Here is a 16,259-nt window from a genome sequence, read left to right as displayed (position 1 = left end):
GTGCGGAAATACTCTCTGACCAACGGCACCGCTACTCAGTGATCACACACTAACAGTGCAAGAAACACCAAGCACAAACGATCAGAGGCCCTCACCTGCCACCTGCATGCCCTTTTTTCCCTATGAACACACCTGCCATTCGCGGGAAAGACTCTCTGATCAACGCTACTCAGTAATCGCACCCTAACAGTGCAACAAACACCGAGCACAAATGACCAGAGGCCCGCCCATGCGCGCCATTTCACCCCTATGAAAACACCCGGCATGCGCTGAAAGACTCTGACCAACTTTACTCATTGATCACACACTAACAGTGCAACAAACACCAAGCACAATCGGAAGCCCGCACATACACGCCATTTCATTCCTGTGAAAACACCCACAATGTGCGGAAAGACTCTCTGATCCACGCTACTCAGTGATCGCACACTAACAGTGCAGCAAACACCGAGCACCAACAATTAGAGGCTCGCACCTGTGCGTCGCTTCATTCCTGTGAAAACAGCCGCCATATGCGGAAAGACTCTCCGATCAACGCTACTCAGTGATCGCACACAGTAACAGTGCAACAAAACACCGAGCACAATCGGAGGCCCACACATACGCGCCGTTTCATTCCTGTGAAAACACCCGCCATGTGCGGAAAGACTCTCTGATCAACGCTACTCAGTGATCGCACACTAACAGTGCAACAAACACCGAGCACAATCGGAGGCCCACACATACGCGCCGTTTCATTCCTGTGAAAACACCCGCCATGTGCGGAAAGACTCTCTGATCAACGCTACTCAGTGATCGCACACTAACAGTGCAACAAACACCGAGCACAATCAGAAACCCGCACATGCGCACCGTTTCATTTCTGTGAAAACACCCACCATGTGCGGAAAGACTCTCCGATCAACGCTACTCAGTGATTGCACACTAACAGTGCAGCAAACACCGAGCACCAACCATCAGAGGCCCGCACATGCGCGCCGTTTCATTTCTGTGAAAACACCCGCCATGTGCGGAAAGACTCTCCGATCAACGCTACTCAATGATCGCACACTAACTGTGCAGCCAACACCGAGTACAATCAGAAGCCCGCACATGCACGTCGTTTCATTCCTGTGAAAACACCCACCATGTGCTGAAAAACTCTCTGATCAACGCTACTCAGTGATCGCACCCTAACAGTGCAGCAAACACCGAGCACCTACGATCAGAAGCCCGCACATGCGCACCGTTTCATTTCTGTGAAAACACCCGCCATGTGCAGAAAGACTCTCCGATCAACGCTACTCAGTGATTGCACACTAACAGTGCAGCAAAACACCGAGCACCAACCCTCAGAGGCCCGCACATGCGCGCCGTTCCATTCCTATGGCTATGAAAACACCCGCCATGTGCGGAAAGACTCTCTGATCAACGCTACTCAGTGATCGCACACTAACAGTGCAACAAACACCGAGCACCAACGATCAGAAGCCCGCACATGCGCGCCGTTCCATTCCTATGGCTATGAAAACACCCGCCATGTGCGGAAAGACTCTCTGATCAACGCTACTCAGTGATCGCACACTAACAGTGCAGCAAACACCGAGCACAATCAGAAGCCCGCACATGCGCGCCGTTTCATTTCTGTGAAAACACCCGCCATGTGCGGAAAGACTCTCCGATCAACACTACTCAGTGATCGCACCCTAACAGTGCATCAAACACCAAGCACCAACGATCGGAGGCCCGCACATGCGCGCCGTTTCACCCCCATGAAAACACCCGCCATGCGCGGAAAAACTCTCTGATCAACGTTACTCAGTGATCGCACACTAACAGTGCACCAAACACCAAGCACAAACGATCAGAGGCCCGCACATGCGCGCCGTTTCACCAGCTGAAAAGAAAACACGCCAACACGAAACCTCTCCGGACCTCGCTACTCGGTGTTCTCACGGTATAAAAGAACCATCAAACACCAAGCAGGAGCGACCGAGAACGATCCGTACATGCGCTGTTTTCTCCAAAATATAGTACAAAACGGACCAAAACACACCTTCTTTCCTCGTGATTTAGGAGACTCCCCTCAGCGATAGAAACTGCCAACGCTGCTGCCAGGCTGTGGTTCCTTAGACGACTGCATTCCTTAATAGTCCAGGTCTGTGTCGCCGTCGCTGTGTCAACACAAGCAAAACTTTACAAACAACAACGGTAAAATAAAATATCCCTAATTAGAGGGAAACCAAACACTTCAAAACAGCAACAACAGACATAAAGACAAAATATCTGAGGGGAATCCCGCCTCAAATCGATGTCACCAAAAACGTGCACGCCTCCCTGAAAAAACCAAAGCCGTGCGCTCCGTGACGGCTGTCGTCTAGTGTCGATGCCGCGAAGCACTGCAGTATGTGTTGGGAATGCTCGGCTTGCTGGCTCCAACGCTCTGACGGAGCTTGCTGCACCTCGGTCGCGATGTGGTAGTCACCTTCCTCGGCACAGGAGAGCTGGAAACCGGGCTGATCTGCTAAGAAACAACACGTTTAGAACACAAGTATCAACTAAAGACAAAGCAAATGCAAATCAAGCATGAGCGAACCGAGCGAAAGCCCGACACCAAAGATATGCAAAACAACACGTGTACACATTAACCACCCCAAACCATTGTTCCCAGGAAAACATAATTGGACAAAGAAACACAAACATTTGTTACCGCATTTTCGCCCCAAACCTGCCGTATCTTTAACATCCGACGTTTCGACCCGCCAGGCAGGACTCTTCCGCGCGAAGTTCCGCCCTTTCAATATGTGAAGAGGCCGCCAAAAGTCTGTCAGAGCTTGCTGCATCTCAGTCGCGCTGTGGTAGTCGCCTTCCTCGGCCTGGGAGAGCTGGAATCCGGGCTGAGCTGCTAAGAAAACAACACGTTCAGATCACAAATTCTGAACCTACAGTAAAGCAGCTAAACCCAACTCGAGCATTCACCCGCCACGCTGGCACACACCTCACGTGGTCACAAAAGGGGATCCTGTCACGAGTTTCCCTCCCTTCCTAAGAACAAAACCTCCTACGTTCCGTTCCAAACAAAAGATAATGAAATTCCCACCCAGTCAACTAAGGCAAACAAATGCAAATCAAGCAGTAAAAACCGGGAGAAAACCCGACACCAAAGATATGCAAAACAACACGTGAACAACGACACCCAAACGAGTGTTCCCAGAAAAGCAGAATTCGACACATACAACAACGTACGTTACCGCATTTTCCACCCAAACCTGCCATATCTCAGCCATCCTGAAGTTTTCCCCCCACTATGTGGGACTCGTCCGTCCTTTCGCTACGTGGAGATGGTCTGCCCAAGGTCTGCCGGAGCTTCTGGTTCCATCGCCCCGCCGTTACTTACTGCACAGCTGAACCTCAGAAATTGTCTTCCTCCGTCAAACTGGAGTCTATGCTGCCTCCCTGTGTGCTTATCGACAAAATACCCAGTCAACTAAAAGCAAGCAAATGCAAATCAAGCACGTGCAAACCAGGCGAAAGCTCGACACCAACGATATGCAAAACAACACGTGAACAAAACGGCACACAAACCATTGTTCCCAGAAAAGCAGAATTCGACAAATACCACAACGTATGTTACCGCATTTTCCACCCAAACCTGCCGTATATCCACCGTCCTGAAATTTGACCCCACTAGGTAGAACACTAGGACTCTTCCGTCCTTTCGATGCGTGGAGAGGGTCTGCCCAAGGTCCGCCGGAGCTTCTGGATCCCTCGCCCCGCCGTTACTTGCTGCACAGCCGAACCTCTGAAGTTGTCTTCCTCCCACTGGTAATCCGGAGTCTAGGCTGCAACACTGCGTGCTCCTCGGGCACAAAACCCGCCCGGCGGCGAGAAACGTGGTCGTGAAACCGCAAGCGGCGGAGACCTGGTCGTCCATCGCCAGGCGACCTCGGCGTTGCGGATGAATCCAACAAGAGGCAGTAGGGTGATCATCCCTTGTACTTATATGGTTGTGAGAATCATGTGATTCAGGATCAACCAATGAGCGCACAGTGAAGATAGAAGAGAACTACTGTACTAACCAGGCCTGATGTACTAATCCTTGCTTCTTTGTTACCATAACCATGGTAGCACTCTGTTTTGGTACACGTTGCATCCTGCCTGCTCTACCCTCAAGGCCTTGTCAGCATGAAGCTTGTAGTTAGAAGTCTGAGCAGTTGTTTACAAATCCTGCTTGTACTCATGTTGTCATAACTTAAAGATAGTGTCTGTTTAGGGCTGTGTACTGACACACTATACCTGTACCTGTAAAATTGTTTCGGTACAGACTTGTGTTATCTATACCAGAAAAAGGTAATGTTTTTAGATTTCCTAAAACCTTGTACCTGTAGCTGAATATTTTTACTTACACAGCCCTATTGTGTGTAGTACACAGGGTTCTAGCCAACATCCGTACTTCTGTCCTTTGACGGAATTTTGCTGCTGGGGACGGACATAAATGTTGTCCATTCCATCCTCTATGATGAACAAAGATCGCCATGTGAAGATACTGAAACAGATGCCATTGAACCAAGCAGAGTCTAAAAGCAAAATTTGCACCTCAAAATGCAGGAAATAGCATTTCAAAGGCTCGAGATTTCAACATTTTCCAGAGGAACACATTCCCAGGCCCCCCCCTAGGATCGTCATGAATTTCCAAATTCAGAATCCAGGGGACGGAAGAAAAATTTAGGCTGGCTAGAACACTGGTGTGTAGCCTGTGTCTGTTTGCATGTTGCTGCGTTGTCTGCATGCTTGCTGTAACACCCCACTCTCACCCACCCTGCACTGTAGGATGTCGAAATTTCCTTGCAGCCGGAAGACATCCCACAGAACGAGGAGGTTGTTGTGTCCCAGGAGGACGAGGAAGACGACTACCTGAGCGTCCCGTTGCACGACGGGAGGTCGCCGCGCGCCCGCCGCCACAGCTCCAGCTCAAGTGAAGATAGTAGTGATAGTAGAAGTGAGTCTGAGTCTGAATCCGCAGGTCAGAGTCGGCATCATATTTTCTGTTCAACTCTTGGTTTTGGTTTTTCCTGTCTTCAATCTTTGTTACTGGGTGCTTTTGCTTTCCTCTGTTTATTTGTAAAAACATTTACAGCCAGCTACACTAACGGAAGCTTCAAGGGAGGCTCAGTTGACTAACATTTTAAAACTTTTTAATCTCAAATTTTAAAATGGTCTTTGCCATACATTGTGTTCCTCTTACCTTTTACTAATTTGTGACTTGTTTGAGCCAAATTCTAGTTTGTGCACTAACTTTATTATTTAATTTTGAACATTGTTTAAGACAAGCACAACATTCAGTGGTGATACACTCTACTAGTGTTCACCCAAGCGTTGTTGCATATATCAATGATATCACCCCTAGATGGGAACAAATTAAAAAACATGCATGATATTTCTTTAAATTTGCTTCTCCACACATCCATTCCTGGATGATAGAACAACAACCATGTATAGTATCATTCATTCCAAACCTTATGTCCAAAATAGAAGAAAAGACCATTTCTTCATTTCTGCTTGCTTGTAGAAAATACAGTGTGGACCATAGATACTGTCTACAAATTTGTAGTGAATTGACCTCAACATGTTTTTTCGACGAACCAACAGAACCTTTATTTCCAAAGTAAAATAAAAGACCATTTCTTCATTTCTGCTTAGCCTGGAATCCAGCCGTATTGTGCTTTGGTCGCTCCCCTGAGGTACGCTTCCTGCCAATACGACTGGCATTCGTAAGCATTCGAACGATCGGCATTTAAGTATTTGCAGATTTTATCTGCGAGATTTCTGATTGGCTGTTAGCTCCAAGTTTACAGTTTGCAATCGAACGGAACACTACTTCTATCTTTCCCGCGAACTTTTCAGTATCACAACAACAGATCACGCTAGAAATAGCGCCTCGCGATTGGTGTTCTTCTCTCAGGGGTCATCCAATCAGCAAAGAGAAACAAATATGAATATTCATGAGTCTCCTCATTAGTGATGTAAGGGCCAATCGTTCCAATCGTAACGAATGCCAGACGTGTTCGCAAAGGAAGCAGAGCGACCAATGCACAACACGGCTGGATTCCAGGCTATTTCTGCTTACTTGCTTGTAGAAAATACAGTGTGGACCGTAGGTAATGTCTTCAGAATTGTAGTGACGGGACCTGAACATGCTTTTTTCCTATCCAACAGAAGACATGGTGATTGACCAACAGTCAGCACCGAGCACGTCAAAGTCTCGCAAGAGAAGCATGAGCAGTGGCACAGGGGAGCGACCACACAGGTGCAACAGGTGTAAGGCTGCCTTCAAGACGTCTTACCACCTCAGGAGACACATCTCTACACATACCGGTAGGTTTGCCTTTCTTCAAGTGTTTCATGGCATCTAAGATAGCCCAAGGCCCATGTTGTAATATTGTACTGCTCATATAGATTTTGCTGACAATTATAATATTAACGATTTTCTTCATATGAATAAATGTATTGTCTGTACCTGTATATTTTGGTGGTGCCCTCGGGGAGCGAGCATAATGTCTGTTTGTTTTGGGAAAATCCACCATGAGAAATATTACCCTGGTCTAGGTAAATCAAATGACAACGAGAAAAACTGCAAATGTTTCCAGGTTGCTGTGTTTGCAAGTAGAGATGTTTTTTACCTTTGAATCTAATGTTGGGAGTGTGCGAATGTAAAGCTTGTCTGGGGTCTAGAAAAAGGAATTGATGGTTGCATGTTTCCAACTTTCCCTAGGTGAATATGCGTACCATTGTCTGGAATGCAGCAAAGGTTTCCGGACCAAGTACCATCTAGATCGTCACCAGATAGTGCACAACAAATCCTGTAAGATCATCCCTTAAAGGCTAAGTGGTGTGAATAACATGGGAACAGCCTAAAAGCACCTTTTTTTTCTTTGATGACACATAGTAGAAGTGAGTAGGGTTTAATAATTGGATGAGATGTTTTTATTTGGTGCATTTCGCTGTTCCCCTGCTATTCATGCTGAAGATTTGGTCTTATTGGATGGTGAAAAACTAGAGTACCTGGGGAAAAAGGCGGTGTCTTTTCCCCTCCGAACAAGGGTAGGTCTCATATCCTGGACCTTGGCTTCAGGGCTCAAACTTTGAAACCAAAAGTGCGAGACGTTCCATCAGCTTTGGGTTTTACTCTTACTGGAGTTGAGTCCAGTAACGAAAAGATTTTTTCTGCAAGTTGGACATGTTTGAGTCCATGCCAAATTTTGAGCCCTGTGGTTTTCAGGGCAGGAAAATTTCTCTCTCTGTTTTGCCTTTCCATTCCTGCTGACTGTTGATCTGTAGATGCTGTAAGTTTTGATTGACTAGTTGAAACTTCTGAGATTTTTTTAATTTTGATAATGGTTGAAGGATGGGGAAGTCAGAGCCCTGGCCTGTGGTTCATGCATGAGGATGTATCGTGCCCACTATATGGGACATTTTTGCCAGGTACTCTGTATTTTCCCCTCATTTAAGACCACATCTGTTTCGCAGTGCCCTGTAAAAAAAGGCACTGCAAAAGAAGAGAGGATTCTAGAAAAAGTGCTGAAGTTGTTCTGTATTTCTTCAGGTGAAAAACCGTTCCAGTGCGAAGACTGCAACAAGTGCTTCATCCAGAAATATCACCTCAATCGTCACCTACGCGTTCACAGCGGAGACAAACCGTACCAGTGCAGCGACTGCGGGGCTTCGTTCGCCCGCTCGGACCGACTGCTGCGCCACAAGCGGCAGAAACACCCGGGGAGCGAGCTGACGTTGAGCGAGCAGCCGTTCATGAAACACAGCTCCAAGAAGTTCAAGTGTAATTACTGCAAGTTCTCCTCGGTACACAAGAAGGTAATTATGCAGTATAAAGTCATACTTTGATTTCATTTGAAGTAGCTCTGTTACAAAAAGTCTACTCATGCCTTACATAACAACAACTCTGATTGCGACGACCACTTGGGCAAAGGCATCTATTTTCTAATTGAAAGGCTGAAAAAAAAATGCTCTCTGTCCACCCAGGATGTGGAAAAACATCAGAAGACTCATGAAAGAAGGAAAGGCAAGAAGGGACCCAAGTTGTCGGCAGCCGTGAAAGCATCCAAAAGTCAAACCAAGGGAGCAGCCAAGCGTAAAAGGAAACAGCCCAAGCAAATTGGCAGAAATGTAAGTAGACAAATCATAGTACATGTCAAGAAATAACATATTTTTCTATGCTTTTACAAAGTAGCTAGACTTCAAGACTGTGTTATGTAGGTGTTAGATAATTTTCCAAACAAGTTGATTGCAGGGTGACAGTGTGAACGGAATCTCTGGCTTCCGTTGTTATATGTGGAGTTAATTTGGATGGAGGACCCAAATTCTTAACTATTTCTCTCTGCTTGCTGCAAGAATAGCTATAGTTCCATTATCAGAAGTAACTTTTTGTATTCTCAGCCATTCAGTGTTTGGAATTATTTGATAAAAATTCAGTTATTTCTTAACCTGTAATAATTATTTGTTTCAAGTCTCAGACGTCTTCTGCTACAGAGCATTAAAATATGTTTACTTCATTATTTCCTTGGCACATTGACATTGTAATACTAATAGTAAGCCTTGGCCAGATTGAACTGAGATTCTGTCTTACAGGCTGGTGACGACAGTGACTCGGATTCAGACAGCGACACCAAGGCGAAGAGGGGCAAGGGGGTAGAGGACGTCTCGCCACGATTCTCACCCCTCAAGATCAAGATCACAACCACCAAGAAGGGCACCAAGAAGGTCACCAGTAGTAGAGGAAGGCCTGCAGGAAAAGCATCCACGAGGGGGCAGAAAAGGAGACGCGGAGGCGGGAGGGGTGGGGGTGGTGGTCGTGGCGCCAGTGACGCCAACGCGTACTCTAAAAAGAGGAGGTACCTGAAGGCTGTGGAAGGGAACATGGCGGGCGTAAGCCTGGAGACAGGGAACTTGGAGTCTGACTCTAAAGGAGAAATTATTGAGACAATAGAATGTGTGGAAATCAGTCAGGAAACGTTAATCCCATCGTCAGAACCAACCAGGCCGGTGGCCACCATCCCGGACTTAGGAAACCCCGCAGGGTTCAGTCATTCCATGGGGACGGGCAAGCCGGCCGCCCAGGGAATGCCGTCGCTGCTTCAGCCGTTCGCTGCTGCCATGACGACAGCGGGAAAGGGGCAGTTTGTGAGCGTGCAGCCCCCGACGGGACAGAAGGCCCAGTTACACATACAGGGGGACGTGGCTGAGATTGTGTCCGCACCAGCGGGCGAAGCCACCTCGCAAATCACCATCACCACCCTCCACCAGGGGTTCCCTCAACAACAACATCAACAACAACAACAACAACACCAACAAGACTTTCACTTTACAAATGCTGGCCAGAGTCAGGTGACAGGGCAAGTAGGGGCAAGCAGGACTTTCCCATCCACTCAGCCCGACTTTCAACAGGGCCCTCCTCCTAGCTACAGCTATGCAGTCAGCCAAAGTTCCAACCAAGTGGAGGTCCCCCAGCAGCATATAGTAAAGCAGGAGGTGGTGTATCCAGTACAGAACCCACCACCCCTCCAGCAACCCAAAATGGACTCATCCTCCACAGTAGGGGAACAGATCCAGTTCACCACCAGTATGGAATATACCAATGAGCAGACTCAGGTGGGGTTAAACAGCAGACAACCGCAGGTCAACATCCAACCCAATCAGGTCACCACGACCCAGCAGCCCCAGCAGCAATACGCCACCACGACCATCTCTCCGCAGCGCGTGCGCGTAGAGAGGATGCCCACCACGAGTCCCGTGTACGGGAACCGGTTTTCAGGGGTGGAAATTTCGCCGTCGCGGCCTCCCCCCAACAGCAATGCACAACAACGCCTACAGTTTGAGTCATTCCAAGGAGCACTGAACAATACTGCGATGCCCCAGCAAATCTTGCAGAGCGAAGCCACGTCCCCCACAGAGACAAATTTCCCACAGTATCCCGTTCAAACAGACTCCAACCAGTTCCAGTCTTGATCCTGTACTGTAGACATTATGGAGCATCATACTTATAACTTCTTCGTGGCACAAGATGTGGTTTCAGGGTGTGAATGGAGAATACCTGTAAAAAGTCTAAATGTTTCTGTTCGTTGGTATTGATCATCATGACATACATTTGTAGGTTAATTCATATTTTCCTCCAGGAACTGATACAATTGTTACCAATAAAATTAACCCACAAATTTTCCCCGTGCTTGTATAAACTTGGTAGTGGAATTAGTTGCTCACAAATCAAGAATGTTACTGTTATGCATATCGTATCATAATGTTTGCTATCCGTAACAGGTCTGTTTCAATTTGAACAGACTCACCAAAGTTGTAGTAGCTATTCCTGCTTTTGTAAATATTATTGTATACTTAAATTGGATTCTTTTCATTTTGCAAGGAATGGTCTTCAGTAGTAACATAGTGTCTTGTTGTGTTGAATTATATGTAAGTTATGAAAATAGAAGAATGTCCCCTCTGAGACTGTAGAGGTTTTCTGACAGGCTGTTTTCACAGTGTTCCTGCGTCTTTAGTGTTTGTATAGTATCCAATACCTTCCCCTGTTATGACTGACACTACATTTGTGCTAACATCCTCTTGAGGAATGTTCACTAAAAGCCTGGTCCATCCACAAAATAATGTAAAATCATCTCCATAGCAAACTACATTATTAAACACCCACTCTGTCTAAAGTTAAAAACAAGCTCTCCATTTTAATTTAACAATGCTACGTTCATCATCCAGTCAATGCTTGTTCCATATTCCAAAACGTTGTCAGGTCATGTGGAAGCCACCCTTTAGACTTGTCTCAAGAAATTGGCAAGTAGTTTCATCCGGAATTGATCTAATCAGGAAGTTTGTATACATGTTTGTGCTAACTGGCATATCAATAAAAACAATCAATTGATTCTAGACAAAACATCATGACCAATTTAGACCCTGATAGTACCTTCTAAAGTGTGTGCTACTTTCCCTGTTGGTGTGTGAACACTATAGGTACTTACAACCATTAAAACCTGTACACTTAGTTCTATAGGGATATAAAGGGGTTGCTTGTGCTCACATCCATTCATGTCTGGAAGAGAAACTAATTGTAATAGCTTTTATTTTTTGAGAGAAACATTCATATTGTGGAGTTGTGAATTGTCCATGTGATGCCGGTGTTAAAACATGAACCCAAGGTTGTTGATTGAAATTATACCACAGAGTTGTAAGGATTATTATATGGAGTTGTTCTTTTTGTACAGAAAGTTGCCTTACAATGGATGTGTAAAGTATCCACTGCTCCAACTTCCTTTGACTTTTCTACCACACTAATACTTCCCTCTAAGAGATATTTGCTTGTTAATGCTATGCATGCCAGCAGATGAAGTAGAACCTAATTTTATACCCCCACCCCCACCCCCCAGCATAGTCTGTCTTTGTACACATTAACAACAATACACACTCATATTATGGAAATACCCAAATGACCAATCCCTTTTGGTATGTTGAAAACAATGGTTCACCTCTTTTATGTTTGCATAAGCACACTTGTACATACATGCTTGCAGTGGCAGGATTTGAATGTGATTGTGAATGCTTGATTTTTGTTGTAATTTTAAGGAGGGGGGAGAAATAGCCATAATGGACACAACTATCTGTTCAATCCTAGAGTCTAGTTGGACCAAAATGTATATTTCTCAATACAGACGCAAATTAAAATCCAACACATCACTTGATTGAATGATTATTTTTTTAAATTTCAGAATTAACTTGTCCAAACAAGTGAGAAAGAGAGAGTGATCTTGAACCATTTTTTTATCACAGTGAAAAGCTGATCTTCCATTGGTTGGGACAGAGAAGACAGATGCTATGTAGTTTTACTTGTTCATTGTATCAGTGAAATTGTCGACAAACAATGAACCGTGGACCAGATCAGTTCTGTTCGAAGGACTGCATCCCTCTCGTCGGGTGAGTGACATTCTCCTACGCAAAGGCGAAACAGAGTCGTCAGAGGGACTCCATCTGTTTTCAGTCAGGAATAAATGACTGACGGTACTCTGCTATAGGAGAATGGGTGAGTGACAAAAGCTGGGTTTAGAACTCATAACCTCCTGGTCCAGAGGCAGGGTCGCCAACCTCTGGATTATGCACAAAACAAGCTGCCGTGACTTGGCTAGTATACATCTTGGTGGGTAAACCCAGAATAAGAAGTACAATGCTTTAGCAGTCTCACTGGTTTTAATTGAAATATTTTAGGTACCATGTACATACACCATACACATACACCACTGGTGGGGTGGACCAGTTTTAAAAAGTACAATTTCTGGACTTGTTCCATTTGATCAACAGGCTACTGATAGATTATAAATGTTATACATTTTCCCTAGAATGTCGTAATTACATCAATGCAAAAAGAGACTATTTTTCACAGTCCATTCCTTTAGCTGTGTGATGGATGCCTTTGTTGTCGATTATCTTGACAGCTTCTTTGCTTGGGTCCAGGACAGTGTTGACCATGGCCTTGCCAATTGTTTCAGCAGGAACAGACATATATGTTGGTTTGAAGTAGATGATGGGAGCCATGAGAACGCGGGCAACTGGATACGCGACAGTCCTCCGTGGCTGCTTCACAAGGATCATGCTGTTGGGATATAAACAAGGTGTTGGGTATAAATAATGGCATTGAAAAATTGTTTTTGGCTTGTAGATTATGAAAATATACTTTCCCTATAAAGTAAGTGAATTTTTTGCAACTTGTTTCCTTGGGAAAATGATTTTCTGGTCTACAAAAGTCAGCAATTAGTAATTTAGTAATTCGTACTGAGAACAAAGCATTACGGAAGAACAAAACATTACCTACTAAGCCTCTGTTTTCTTTATGATAAAACTTAAACCAAGGAGGTTTTTTAATCTTGCTAAAACTAAAAACAGCCAGAGGGAGTCTGCAACAGAGGCTATCCTTACGCTGGTCGAAAGATGGACAAATTCTGGAAGCCCATGTCTGCACACTCCGCCTCCACTTCACCCTGTATAGGAAAATAATGATTTATGATACTTTAACATGTATGTCTTTTCTGTGACCTGTACTTTAATATAGGTCAGTTGGGTAAAATAGTACAACAAAGGTTCATTCAATTGTTAGTGTGGCCTTGTGTAGGTATATTTAGCATAAGAAGCTAAGCCAAGAGGAGCTGAAAACCACTAAAAAAAGATGGATCCTGGTATTAAGACATTTATCTGCTGATGCAACTTCACTACTGTGATCTACTCATGATGTACTGTAATGGTAAATCTTTAAATGATTGTTATGTCTACGTTTTGCATTCCTACCATACTGCATAATTGGTTCAACCAAGAACCCTGTGGCTGTGAAAACCTTTTCTAATTTCTACTGCAGAATTAAGTCCCCCAAAAAATAAGTGAATTTACAGTATACCTTGAGTCTCTTGTGAAGCATCCTGGAGTCTTTGTCTGCATCAATGGCAGAGGTAAGGAGAAAATGTCTGCAGCCCCCAGCTTTGGCTAGTTCTGCCACTTTCACGATGTAGTCATGGTTCGATTTTATGTATTCCTCCTAATGAAAAAAGCAAAACATATTTTGTTATGTGTCTGATCATGATGATTGTGACAGTCATAGTTGCTACATTTATGCCAAGGAAATTAAATAGTCTTAAGACTCTTACTTTTTCTGACTACGAGGTTACTAAGCCTTAAGGTATCTAAATGTATACTGGACTGGTATTTTTACTTTTACAACATTTTCCAGGTTAAATCTGAACTGCTTTAAGTTTAACCTTTCCATAGCCAAAGTAGGATTTGTGTACCAAATCTGTACTAGTTAACGAGTTGAGAAAAGGTTAAACAGTATTTACAAGTTACAACAAATACATTCAGCTGTAGTTTTCTACATTATCGCTCCAAACTGCCAAAGAATACCTCTCAGGGGACCAATAAGATGTGGTCTATATGGACAGGTCAATTCAGACAGGACTCCTAATACTAATACTAATAGTTGTACCAACAGTAAAAAATTCTCCAAAGGCCAGGTGGTTCTTTATGTATAGGTGGTAACTTGAACAGGTTTGAGTCCATGTCAGCCTATTAAAAGAAAGCATTCTTTCCTTTTCTTGGTACCAGAGTTTGCTGCATTGGGTTCTATAGTTTAAATTTATAGTTGGTATACATTACTTTTCCAACACTTGTTTTGGCTGCTCCAAGACAGCAGAATCCCACACTGTGACCTTTGAACTCATCTGCATGATCCTCCTCCAACTTCTCATAGTCCACCACCTTCTGTTCCTAGTGTCAAGGTCAAGAAACGTCTTAATAATTAAATTTCCTTACTTTTTTTATCAGATGGAAATGAAATTACCAAATGGAAAAAGTACATTAAGTTATCATTGTTTTAAATCATCATTGAGTCCACATTCTCTCTCTATATATATATAAATATATATGGATGACATCTGCGCTTGCATCAGTTTTCGTCTGTCGGCATGCATTGAAATATATGCAATAATTATTGTTCTTGACAATACAAGTTTCTTTTTGTGCATATTTGTAAAATAGATGTAATATGGCCATATGAGTATCCGAACATAGAAAAGTTACGTATAACTATTGTTCCTTCCGTTGAAAGCTATAATGACAAAGAAGAATTAAGAAGAACACAACAGTATGACTTCCTTTCAGAGACAGAAAACTCATTGAAAAGATGGAGGTTGTGTCTAAAGTTGCTTGTAGAAAACTGAAATGAGAATTCAAAGAAATTAAACACTGACCTACCAGCATACTGTATTTGTCCCCTTCATACTTATCAAGTTTCCTTCGACCAATCAGGAACACCTTCTGAAAGATGTTCCGGTTCACAAGTTCCTCAACCAATGCCAGTCCAGTTCCACCAGAATATCCAACCACAAAAGCTGTCTGATTGGTCGATCTGAACTCATCTTCCTTTCCTGGAGCTGCTTCGGCCATTCTGTCAAATATTTACATTCAGTGTTAAGGCCACACCAAATTTATTTGTTGCTTCTCTGATTTTTTTCCCCCAAAAAATTGGGTCGACAGGTCGGATAAAAATGAAAATAAATTTTGTCACAAGGTCTGGGGTGAAGACATACACACACAAAAAAAAAACAGCCTGAGGAGATGGCACGTTTGAATGAATCCATTCCTCTGATTTTTTACTCAAATGTCTTTTAAAAAAGCCTTGTGTTTAAACCATATGGATATGGCTCTGATAAAACAGCTTTGTGAGAGCAAAATCTGTTTTATTTTTTCTTGGGAATTGATTTTTTTTAAATGAAAAAAAATAGACAGGCGACTCAATCCAAGAAGCAACAGATAAAATTGGTGTGGCATTAATCAATATTTCTTTGTGAATGGAATTATGAGTTACTGTAAATGCAGAAATGTTCGCGGTGGATTAAAGTTTGCGGTTTTCGCTGTGACCACTTCACCGCGAACTTAAATCCACCGCGAACATTTTTCTATTATGGTATTAGACTGCAGTCTATTGGTGTTACCTGTGGACGAGAGGGTGGAGAAGGATGTGCACACCCCTCCTTCACCTTAAAACCCCAAGTACAGGCCAGGTAGACGGGGCGCCTTAAACCCGTCTGCCTACCTTTGTCTTCCGAGACAGACGGATGCCAACAGGTATGGTGTTGCGAACTTAAATCCACCGCGAAAAGTCAATTTTCCCGCTACCGCGAAATTAAATTCCCCGCGAACTTACAGTATCTATCAGCCTCTAGATGTTGCTGCAAATTTACCCCCACCTGCTGTGGCTGAACCTTGAACTCAGGTAAACTTGATTTTCTCCAGACTGCAACTCAAAAACAAGATGTCCAAAGCACTTTCTTTAATAGTTACCTGCAAAATCCGTCTTGCCAGCTGATCAGGATTCCTTAGAGAACCACAAAACCAACAGAAACTGTGGCTCCAATCTGTAAATAGGGTTGAAAACCTCCCAACATGTCCTGCTAATGTTATTTACTCTGCACAGTGCAGACACACCCCAGTCCTCAAGGGGTTGAATGCCAGGCACAAAAATAGACTAAGTGCATTACATCATGTTTTTGTATCCTTCCACAAGAAATAGTTTTTCTGTAATGCAAATACATAATTCTTCTTTGATACATATTACCTGGATGCCATTCATAAAACATATATTATCTAATTTAGTTGGACTTGATTTGATTGAATTTTGACTGCTGTATGTGGGTTCAAGGCTAAATATTGTCCTTGGTGGGTGGTGCATGACT

At 43.8% G+C, this 16,259-nt stretch overlaps 2 protein-coding genes across 10 annotated transcripts in view; one reads left to right on the top strand and one right to left on the bottom strand.

Moving 5' to 3' along the window:
- The window catches only part of LOC118405662 (zinc finger protein 281-like), a 15,540-nt gene extending 3,830 nt beyond the window's left edge, over positions 1-11,710 (top strand). Inside the window, exons 3-8 of one of the 8 annotated variants that reach the window (XM_035805251.1) lie at positions 4,831-5,002; positions 6,196-6,354; positions 6,752-6,841; positions 7,583-7,848; positions 8,017-8,160; positions 8,623-11,710. In XM_035805251.1, coding sequence (XP_035661144.1) covers positions 4,831-5,002; positions 6,196-6,354; positions 6,752-6,841; positions 7,583-7,848; positions 8,017-8,160; positions 8,623-9,999 — 2,208 coding nt within the window. In that variant the 3' untranslated portion in view covers positions 10,000-11,710. Of the gene's footprint in view, positions 1-4,809; positions 5,003-6,195; positions 6,355-6,751; positions 6,842-7,582; positions 7,849-8,016; positions 8,161-8,622 lie in introns of all 8 variants that reach the window. The other 7 variants (XM_035805252.1, XM_035805248.1, XM_035805247.1 and 4 more) reach the window with 7 other exon arrangements.
- On the bottom strand, positions 10,548-16,067 carry LOC118405663 (oxidoreductase HTATIP2-like). 2 transcript variants are annotated; one of them, XM_035805256.1, is made up of 6 exons: positions 15,868-16,067; positions 14,779-14,971; positions 14,182-14,292; positions 13,430-13,567; positions 12,958-13,019; positions 10,548-12,634 (listed from the first exon to the last, which is right to left on the bottom strand). In XM_035805256.1, exons 2-6 carry the CDS (start codon positions 14,968-14,970, stop codon positions 12,412-12,414), a joined length of 726 nt encoding a protein of 241 aa, XP_035661149.1. In that variant the 5' UTR covers position 14,971; positions 15,868-16,067; the 3' UTR covers positions 10,548-12,411. The 2 variants fall into 2 exon arrangements, with proteins under 2 accessions (XP_035661149.1, XP_035661148.1); XM_035805255.1 differs by lacking the exon at positions 15,868-16,067 and having other exon boundaries at positions 14,779-15,023.
- Between the last annotated feature and the right edge of the window lie 192 nt (positions 16,068-16,259).

The sequence above is a fragment of the Branchiostoma floridae genome, chromosome 18 (genome assembly GCF_000003815.2).
Source record: "Branchiostoma floridae strain S238N-H82 chromosome 18, Bfl_VNyyK, whole genome shotgun sequence".
NCBI lineage: Eukaryota > Metazoa > Chordata > Leptocardii > Amphioxiformes > Branchiostomatidae > Branchiostoma > Branchiostoma floridae.
Note: the sequence above shows the minus strand (reverse complement) of the source record. Positions and strands in the feature narration are given on the sequence as shown.

What these genes read in the sequence shown, in the direction of transcription:
- LOC118405663 (XM_035805256.1), bottom strand. Translation starts at nt 14,970, where the DNA reads ATGGCCGAAGCAGCTCCAGGAAAGGAAGATGAGTTCAGATCGACCAAT. An exon ending in CCAAAACAAGTGTTGGAAAA is followed by an intron (nt 13,568 to 14,181) that starts GTAATGTATACC and finishes TTTTTTCATTAG; the next exon opens with GAGGAATACATAAAATCGAA. An exon ending in TTGTCCATCTTTCGACCAGC is followed by an intron (nt 12,635 to 12,957) that starts GTAAGGATAGCC and finishes ATATCCCAACAG; the next exon opens with CATGATCCTTGTGAAGCAGC.